The 10418-nt window shown below is 45.4% G+C and overlaps 1 protein-coding gene across 3 annotated transcripts in view; it reads left to right on the top strand.

Annotated features, from left to right (window-relative positions):
• The window catches only part of ctnnd1 (catenin (cadherin-associated protein), delta 1), a 68232-nt gene extending 58298 nt beyond the window's left edge, over positions 1-9934 (top strand). Inside the window, exons 17-21 of one of the 3 annotated variants that reach the window (XM_083765733.1) lie at positions 862-1057; positions 2027-2223; positions 3414-3467; positions 4046-4128; positions 9627-9931. In XM_083765733.1, coding sequence (XP_083621859.1) covers positions 862-1057; positions 2027-2223; positions 3414-3467; positions 4046-4128; positions 9627-9635 — 539 coding nt within the window. In that variant the 3' untranslated portion in view covers positions 9636-9931. Of the gene's footprint in view, positions 1-861; positions 1058-2026; positions 2224-3413; positions 3468-4045; positions 4129-9626 lie in introns of all 3 variants that reach the window. The other 2 variants (XM_083765731.1, XM_083765732.1) reach the window with 2 other exon arrangements.
• Positions 9935-10418: the final 484 nt, after the last annotated feature.

Raw genomic sequence — 10418 nt, forward strand, 5'->3', positions numbered from 1 at the left:
GACGTAGAAACATAGGGTTTTAACCCCGTGAGAACCACTGACATAGAAACATAGGGTTTTAACCCTGTGAGAACCACTGACATAGAAACATAGGGTTTTAACCCTGTGAGAACCACTGACATAGAAACATAGGGTTTTAACCCTGTGAGAACCACTGACATAGAAACATAGGGTTTTAACCCTGTGAGAACCACTGACATAGAAACATAGGGTTTTAACCCCGTGAGAACCACTGACATAGAAACATAGGGTTTTAACCCCGTGAGAACCACTGACATAGAAACATAGGGTTTTAACCCTGTGAGAACCACTGACATAGAAACATAGGGTTTTAACCCTGTGAGAACCACTGACATAGAAACATAGGGTTTTAACCCTGTGAGAACCACTGACATAGAAACATAGGGTTTTAACCCTCTGAGCACCACTGACAGAGAAACATAGGGGTTTAACCCTGTGAGAACCACTGACATAGAAACATAGGGTTTTTCAGAAAACTGTCCTGATTTAGAAGACATTTATAGAATCGTCCTCAGGTCTAAATGGGTTAACAGACTGGGGTCACCTTCAGGGGGTCCAAATGGTTCTGACATGGGGTCTGCTCGTCCCTTAGAAGGAAGTCTCACTTCCGCCGTAGTGAGCTTTCACCTTTTCAGACTCCGTAGCACTTGCACTATAGGCTCGCCGACCTTACAGGCGTATGCAAAGGCTCAATCTATGTCATTTAGATTTATAACTTAGCATGTTATGTAGCCGTAGCACTCTATAATGTATACTCATAGCTGTGTCTGTGTGTGTGTGTGTGTGTGTGTCTCTCTCTGTGTGTGTGTGTGTCTCTGTGTGTGTGTGTGTGTGTGTCAGGAAAACACGCGGTGCCCCACCTGGTGGCCAACCTGCCGGGCGGCGGTCAGAGCCAGCCGGTCAGAGCGCTGTCTGAGGAGACGGTGGTGTCGGTTCTGAGCACGCTCCATGAGGTTCTGGGGTCCAGTCTGGACGCCGCCAAGACGCTCCGCGCCTCGCAGGGCATCGAGAGACTGGTCCTCATCAACAAGGACGGGTAAGAGAGAGACTGGTCCTCATCAACAAGGACGGGTAAGAGAGAGACTGGTCCTCATCAACAAGGACGGGTAAGAGAGAGACTGGTCCTCATCAACAAGGACGGGTAAGAGAGAGACTGGTCCTCATCAACAAGGACGGGTAAGTGAGGGGCAGATAGACGGGTAAGGGGCACATAGACGGGTAAGGGGCAGATAGACGGGTAAGGGCCGGGGCAGATAGACGGGTAAGGAAGGGGCAGATAGACGGGTAAGGGGCAGATAGACGGGTAAGGGGCAGATAGACGGGTAAGGGGCAGATAGACGGGTAAGGGGCAGATAGACGGGTAAGGGGCAGTGTTGCCAACTCTCCAGTAACGGAAATAGCTAGTGGCTCCTCGAAAAGTAGCTAGAAGTCGCTAGGGGTGGGATATGCGCGCGCACGTTGCCCCTAGCGACTTTTAGGTGACCCTAGCAACGGAAATATGGAGCCAGCCCAGAAAACCATTTCCTTGCTCTGTGCACATAACCGAGCCGAGGAAGCCAGACGCGCCGAGCTGGCCGGAGCACTTTAGTGTTGCCAACCTAGCGGATTTGAGGCTGAGAGAGGGAGAATTAAGAAAAAGGAGGGTTTTATCTCTGGCGACTGTCAACACGATTTGTCCCCAATTCACCAGAAAAAGTAGCTAGATCATGAGTGAGCTAGAAGTAGCTCACTCATGCTCAGCGGTGGTCACCTCACCACCGGAACGGTGGTCAGCTCACCACCGGAGCGGTGGTCAGCTCACCACCGGAGCGGTGGTCACCTCACCACCGGAGCGGTGGTCACCTCACCACCGGAGCGGTGGTCACCTCACCACCGGAGCGGTGGTCACCTCACCACCGGAGTGGTGGTCAGTCACCTCACCACCGAAAATCCCAGACTATGAATAGGCCTATCATCGCCTGACTCTGTTCTTCCTCCTTTGTGTCCGTGTCTGTCCACCATGCAGTAACCGTTCTGAGCGCGAGGTGCGCGGGGCGGGCCTGGTGCTGCAGACGGTCTGGGCCTACAAGGAGCTGAGGCGCACCCTGGAGAAGGACAGCTGGAAGAAGACTGACTTCATGGTCAACCTCAGCCCTCCCACCGTCAACACCAGAGCCAACGGAGGCTACGAGGACAGCAGCACCCTGCCTCTCATAGACAAAGGTTAGACTCCTGGACCAAATAGTTATCATTATTAGCCCGGAACCCCTTTTGGTGTTTAAAGCATTGTGTCATGCTTTAGCTATTGAAAAATAGCAGATCTACAATCTCATAGCGCGGCACCGAGTGCCGCGCTACGAGCTTGTAGATCTGCTGTTTTTGAAGAATTGTGAAAATGTGGTGCAAATCTTTGAACATATTCTTTCAGAGCGAACGTTTTTATTTTATTTATTTTTCACTATTTCTTTTTTTATTTATTTTTTTATTATTTATGTGTTAACTAAGGCCGTGGCAGAGACCTTTTATGTGTTAACTAAGACTGTGGCAGAGACCTTTTATGTGTTAACTAAGGCTGTGGCAGAGACCTTTTATGTGTTAACTAAGACTGTGGCAGAGACCTTTTATGTGTTAACTAAGGCTGTGGCAGAGACCTTTTATGTGTTAACTAAGACTGTGGCAGAGACCTTTTATGTGTTAACTAAGGCTGTGGCAGAGACCTTTTATGTGTTAACTAAGACTGTGGCAGAGACCTTTTATGTGTTAACTAAGGCTGTGGCAGAGACCTTTTATGTGTTAACTAAGACTGTGGCAGAGACCTTTTATGTGTTAACTAAGGCCGTGGCAGAGACCTTTTATGTGTTAACTAAGGCCGTGGCAGAGACCTTTTATGTGTTAACTAAGGCCGTGGCAGAGACCTTTTATGTGTTAACTAAGACTGTGGCAGAGACCTTTTATGTGTTAACTAAGACTGTGGCAGAGACCTTTTATGTGTTAACTAAGACTGTGGCAGAGACCTTTTATGTGTTAACTAAGACTGTGGCAGAGACCTTTTATGTGTTAACTAAGGCTGTGGCAGAGACCTTTTATGTGTTAACTAAGGCCGTGGCAGAGACCTTTTATGTGTTAACTGAGGCTGTGGCAGAGACCTTTTATGTGTTAACTAAGGCCGTGGCAGAGACCTTTTATGTGTTAACTAAGACTGTGGCAGAGACCTTTTATGTGTTAACTAAGACTGTGGCAGAGACCTTTTATGTGTTAACTAAGGCCGTGGCAGAGACCTTTTATGTGTTAACTAAGACTGTGGCAGAGACCTTTTATGTGTTAACTAAGGCCGTGGCAGAGACCTTTTATGAGAAGCATTGATATGGCTGTAATATACTGTATGCTTATTGTGTCTTTGGTTTTCATTACAGGGGTAAAAGCAGACGGTGAAAGAGACATGATTCCAATGAACGACTTGGGACCGGGTACGTTTTTTAATGCAGCACATTAATTAATGTAACTTAAGGGACCGGGTACGTTTTTTAATGCAGCACATTAATTAATGCACACACACACACACGCTATGCCTCGGAGACAAGTTTGTTATCACGGGAGTAGGTTTTATTTATCTATGGGATCAGGTGATGAGAGTAGTGCCTCGGGTGTCGGTAAGTATTTGTTGTATATTGCTGTCCTTAACCCATTTTGGGCGCCAGGAACCCCTTTTGGTGTTAGCACTATGTTATGCTTTAGCTATTTAAAAATAGCAGATCTACAAGCTCGTAGCGCGCCACTCGGTGGTGCGCTACGAGCTTGTAGGTCTGCTATTTAAAAAAAAATCAAAGAACGACTGACATAGAAACGTAGCTTTTTCAGAAAACTGTCAGGATGTAGAAGACATTTATAGAATCTGATCTCAGGTCAGAATGGAAAACTGTCAGGATGTAGAAGACATTTTTAAAATCTGATCTCAGGTCAGAATGGAAAACTGTCAGGATGTAGAAGACATTTTTAGAATCTGATCTCAGGTCAGAATGGGTTACATTCTTTCTGTCTTCCTCAGATGCCTATTCCACACTGGACCAGAGAGGGAGGAGAAACACTCTCGACGACACACTCGATCCTGCTGATAAAGACACAGTGCAGGTACGCGCGCACACACACACACACACACACACACACACACACACACACACAGAGACATATAAAACATTAAAACAGGCTCAAAACATTGTCAGTGATGTTACCCATGTCTTAAATGGCGAGTTTGTACTTCTGCCCTCTGGGAGAAGATACAAAGAACCAAAGTGGAAGTACACTAGATTTAAAAAATCGTTTGTATCAGCATCAACCAAGATGCTGAACGAGGCTCTGAAACAGCGGTAACTACGTGAGGCCTGATTATCCACATCACGTGTGCAATTGTGTAATGTTGTGTCTTCCTCTGTGATGTATTTGTGTTGTCATTGATGTTTTATGTGTGGCTGTAGCTGGGGTGAAAGCCCAAGACAATAAAGTTTACCTTGACCCTTGATAAACGTAGACGCTCTGGAGCGTATGTGTGCTCAAGGGGGAGGGGCAACACTTTCCCCAGATTCCTTTGCGATGCCCCGCGGAAGCGTGAGCGTTGCGTCACAGAGCGCATGTTGGGGGTCTGTAAGTAAGTCCCGGAAAAGATGCGCTGTGATTGGCCAGTATAGTCACTTGAGTGGCAGCAGCGTGATGGCGTGCCTTCCACACTCTTCCGGGCGTATACTTCATAATGTTACTGTTTTTTTTCAGACCTCCAGTTCTATATGCAACACAGAATGGGGGGACTTTTTATTATTTCCAGTGCACACAACTCCATAGAAAAATGCGTTTTATCCCAACAGTGATATAAGGTGATATATATAGGCAGCAAGTGCCTATATAAAGTGTCTTCAATGTGTATATGAATACTCAAATGTCCTTTACATTTTTCTGTAGTTAATTAATCTCGATTAACGCGTTAAAGTCCCGGCCCTAATATATAAATATGAATATGATGGTGAAACATCACTGAAGACTCAAGTCCACCAGAGCACGGAAATGACACAATATGAAACGTCCACGATTCAAATCTGGCAAAGATTGCAGACGAACAACTTGAACTCAAAAGGACACATTTTGTACTTGACTGCACATGAGGGCCGGTTACATCACTTCACTGTGAAAGGTGTTGGGTGTGCACGGTGACGCACACACACACACGCGGAGAGCATGTTGATGCATGTTTTGCTGAACAGTACCACTTATATGTAAATCTCACTTATATATCCCCTCACTAACGTGTCTTATATTTCTTCTTGACTTGAACTAAACTTGTAAACGTTCTCTCCTTTTCTCGTCTGTGTGTGTGACGCACACGTCTGTCCGTCATTTCCGTTTTTGTCCACAAACACGTCCATCTTTCTCTACTCTTCTTTTCTTCTCTTCCCCAACACTCTTCCTCCTCCTCTTCCTCCTCCTACTACTACTACTCCTCCTCTTCCTCCTCCTCCTACTACTCCTCCTCCTCAATGGTTCACCGTCTCTCTCTCTATGGTTGTGTCACTGTGTGTGTGTCTCTCTCTCTCTCTCTCTCTCTCTCTCTCTCTCTATGATTGTGTGTGTGTCTGTCTCTCTCTCTCTCTCTCTCTCTCTCTCTCTATGGTTGTGTTATTGTCTCTCTCTCTATGGTTGTGTCACTGTGTGTGTCTGTCTCTCTCTGTCTCTCTCTGTCTCTCTCTGTCTCTCTCTCTCTCTCTCTCTCTCTCTCTCTCTCTCTCTCTCTCTCTCTCTCTCTCTCTCTCTCTCTCTCTCTCTCTCTCTCTCTCTATGGTTGTCATTGTGTGTGTGTGTGTCTCTCTCTCTCTCTCTCTCTCTCTCTCTCTATGGTTGTGTCATTGTGTGTGTGTGTGTGTGTCTCTCTCTCTCTCTATGGTTGTGTCATTGTGTGTGTCTCTGTCTCTCTCTCTCTCTCTCTCTCTCTCTCTCTCTCTCTCTCTCTCTCTCTCTCTCTATGGTTGTGTCATTGTCTCTCTCTCTCTCTCTCTCTCTCTCTCTCTCTATGGTTGTGTCATTGTGTGTGTGTGTGTGTGTGTGTGTGTCTCTCTCTCTCTATGGTTGTGTCATTGTGTGTGTGTGTGTCTCTCTCTCTCTCTCTCTCTCTCTCTCTCTCTCTCTCTCTCTCTCTCTCTCTCTCTCTCTCTATGGTTGTGTCATTGTGTGTGTGTGTGTGTGTGTGTGTGTCTCTCTCTCTCTATGGTTGTGTCATTGTGTGTGTGTGTGTCTCTCTCTCTCTCTCTCTCTCTCTCTCTCTCTCTCTCTCTCTCTCTCTCTCTATGGTTGTGTCATTGTCTCTCTCTCTCTCTCTCTCTCTCTCTCTCTCTCTCTCTATGGTTGTGTCATTGTGTCTCTCTCTCTCTCTCTCTCTCTCTCTCTCTCTCTCTCTCTCTCTATGGTTGTGTCATTGTGTGTGTGTCTCTCTCTCTCTCTCTCTATGGTTGTGTCATTGTGTCTCTCTCTCTCTCTCTATGGTTGTGTCATTGTGTGTGTGTGTGTGTCTCTCTCTCTCTCTCTCTCTCTCTCTCTCTCTCTCTCTCTCTCTCTCTATGGTTGTGTCATTGTGTGTGTCTCTCAGGGAGGGGTGTATGGGGAACGGCAGGCCTCAGTGCCTCTCATGGATTCATATGATGGTTAGGCTACACCTACAGTCTGTCACACTGCATGTGAGCGCATGGTATGTTATGTGTATCCTACTAGCCCTCACTGCATGGTCAAAGAGTGTGTGACTGTGTGTGTGTGACTGTGTGTGTGTGCGTGTGTGTGTGTGTGTGTGTGTCGCAGCGTGAGTTTATGTGACCAGTTGTATGAGTGAACCGCCATAGTTACTTGTCTTGGACTGTATTATTGCTCCCCCTGCTGGAAAGACACAAGTGATTTTTATTTTTTTCCATTTGGAGGCATTCTCTGTGTACAGTCTCATTCTGTGTGTGCAGTCTCATTCTGTGTACAGTCTCATTCTGTGTACAGTCTCATTCTGTGTACAGTCTCATTCTCTGTGTACAGTCTCATTCTGTGTACAGTCTCATTCTCTGTGTACAGTCTCATTCTGTGTACAGTCTCATTCTGTGTGTACAGTCTCATTCTCTGTGTACAGTCTCATTCTGTGTGTACAGTCTCATTCTCTGTGTACATTCTCATTCTCTGTGTACAGTCTCATTCTGTGTACAGTCTCATTCTGTGTACAGTCTCATTCTCTGTGTACAGTCTCATTCTGTGTACAGTCTCATTCTGTGTACAGTCTCATTCTCTGTGTACAGTACAGTCTCATTCTGTGTACAGTCTCATTCTGTGTACAGTCTCATTATGTGTACAGTCTCATTCTGTGTGTACAGTCTCATTCTGTGTGTACAGTCTCATTCTGTGTACAGTCTCATTCTGTGTGTACAGTCTCATTCTCTGTGTACAGTCTCATTCTGTGTGTACAGTCTCATTCTCTGTGTACAGTCTCATTCTGTGTACAGTCTCATTCTGTGTACAGTCTCATTCTCTGTGTACAGTCTCATTCTGTGTACAGTCTCATTCTGTGTACAGTCTCATTCTGTGTACAGTCTCATTCTGTGTACAGTCTCATTCTCTGTGTACAGTCTCATTCTGTGTACAGTCTCATTCTGTGTACAGTCTCATTCTCTGTGTACAGTCTCATTCTCTGTGTACAGTCTCATTCTGTGTGTACAGTCTCATTCTGTGTACAGTCTCATTCTGTGTGTACAGTCTCATTCTCTGTGTACAGTCTCATTCTGTGTGTACAGTCTCATTCTGTGTACAGTCTCATTCTCTGTGTACAGTCTCATTCTCTGTGTACAGTCTCATTCTGTGTGTACAGTCTCATTCTCTGTGTACAGTCTCATTCTGTGTGTACAGTCTCATTCTCTGTGTACAGTCTCATTCTGTGTGTACAGTCTCATTCTCTGTGTACAGTCTCATTCTGTGTGTACAGTCTCATTCTCTGTGTACAGTCTCATTCTGTGTGTACAGTCTCATTCTGTGTGTACAGTCTCATTCTGTGTACAGTCTCATTCTGTGTGTACAGTCTCATTATCTGTGTACAGTCTCATTCTGTGTGTACAGTCTCATTCTCTGTGTACAGTACAGTCTCATTCTCTGTGTACAGTCTCATTCTCTGTGTACAGTCTCATTCTCTGTGTACAGTCTCATTCTCTGTGTACAGTCTCATTCTCTGTGTACAGTACAGTCTCATTCTCTGTGTACAGTCTCATTCTCTGTGTACAGTCTCATTCTGTGTGTAGTCTCATTCTGTGTGTACAGTCTCATTCTCTGTGTACAGTCTCATTCTCTGTGTACAGTCTCATTCTGTGTACAGTACAGTCTCATTCTGTGTACAGTCTCATTCTCTGTGTACAGTCTCATTCTGTGTACAGTCTCATTCTGTGTACAGTATCATTCTCTGTGTACAGTACAGTCTCATTCTGTGTGTACAGTCTCATTCTCTGTGTACAGTCTCATTCTGTGTACAGTCTCATTCTCTGTGTACAGTCTCATTCTGTGTGTACAGTCTCATTATCTGTGTACAGTCTCATTCTGTGTACAGTCTCATTCTCTGTGTACAGTCTCATTCTGTGTACAGTCTCATTCTCTGTGTACAGTCTCATTCTCTGTGTACAGTCTCATTCTGTGTGTACAGTCTCATTCTCTGTGTACAGTCTCATTCTGTGTACAGTCTCATTCTCTGTGTACAGTACAGTCTCATTCTGTGTACAGTCTCATTCTCTGTGTACAGTCTCATTCTGTGTGTACAGTCTCATTCTGTGTACAGTCTCATTCTGTGTGTACAGTCTCATTCTGTGTACAGTCTCATTCTCTGTGTACAGTCTCATTCTGTGTGTACAGTACAGTCTCATTCTCTGTGTACAGTCTCATTCTGTGTGTACAGTACAGTCTCATTCTCTGTGTACAGTCTCATTCTGTGTGTACAGTACAGTCTCATTCTGTGTGTACAGTCTCATTATCTGTGTACAGTCTCATTCTCTGTGTACAGTCTCATTCTCTGTGTACAGTCTCATTCTGTGTACAGTCTCATTCTGTGTACAGTCTCATTCTGTGTACAGTCTCATTCTGTGTACAGTCTCATTCTCTGTGTACAGTCTCATTCTGTGTACAGTCTCATTCTGTGTACAGTCTCATTCTCTGTGTACAGTCGGATCTTGTACGGTGTGTTCTGCTAATTGCGTTGTGCGCCACCTGCTGATGTCTTGTCGTACTGTGTGTCGTACGTACCATGTTGCAAAAAAACGCGCTCCGCTACACGTTTCAATATTGTGTTCAAGTATCTATTCATACACAGGCATTGCTTTATTAGATTTTTACTCAAATCTTTGCTTTCTGGGGGGTCCCTGGAACAACATATTTTCAGATGGGGGGGGGGGGGGTCTACGGCCAAGTACATATAATTTCCGGGGTCCTCCTTGACATGAAATAATTAGAGAACCACTGATATAGAAACATGAGTTTTTTTATTTCCTGAAAAATGTCAGGATTTAGAAGACATTTTGTAGAATCGTCCGCGGGGTCTAAAAGAAATGCGTCAAATTCAACCCACACTTTTTTTTTCTTTTCAGAAAAACTGATCGTGTGCATCAACAACAGAGGACCGCAGCCTCCCGCCTACTGCCCCCTGCTGATCTGATCTGGGACCACCGCCACTACACTACAGACTACACTCTTTCTCTCTCTACTCTAGGTCTCTGATCTGGGACCACCGCCACTACACTACAGACTACACTCTCTGGGTCTGAGCACACTTTAGATTCCATGCGCGGACAGACAGAAGAAGCTGTGTTTTGCATCATTTCCGTTTTTTTTTTAGACAGCTGGTGGATGGAAATGAAGCTCCACCCCCCACGCGGAAGATTGACGCGTCGGGCCAGATTCCCGGGAAAAGCCTTTCCCCCGCGTTGGGTGGAGCTTCTTTTCCATCCACCAGCTGACCTGAGATCAGATTCAATACGAGGTTTCCACTGGACACACACTGCTCTGATTAACCCATTCTGACCTGAGATCAGATTCTAGAAATGTCAGTAGTTCTTCGATTTTTCTAAAATAGCAGACCTACAAGCTCGTAGCGCGCCACTTGGTGGCGCGCTATGAGCTTGTAGATCTGCTATTTTTCAATAGCTAAAGCACAACATGATGCTGACACCAAAATGGGTTCCCGTTCAGAATGGGTTAAAAACCCGGAGATGACGCAAAACACGGCTTCCTTTTGGCCGCGCATGGAAGGTCAAGTGTGTCCAGGCTGTCTCTCTCTCTCTCTCTCCTCTCAGTCTGTTTCTTTACATTCCTGTGCTGAATCAGACCAGACCGACTTTTAGCCACTATTGAAATACCTGGGATATTAAAAAAAATGACTT

This window comes from Protomyctophum parallelum (genome assembly GCF_964188405.1).
Source record: "Protomyctophum parallelum genome assembly, chromosome: 5".
In the NCBI taxonomy this organism is placed as follows: Eukaryota; Metazoa; Chordata; class Actinopteri; order Myctophiformes; family Myctophidae; genus Protomyctophum; species Protomyctophum parallelum.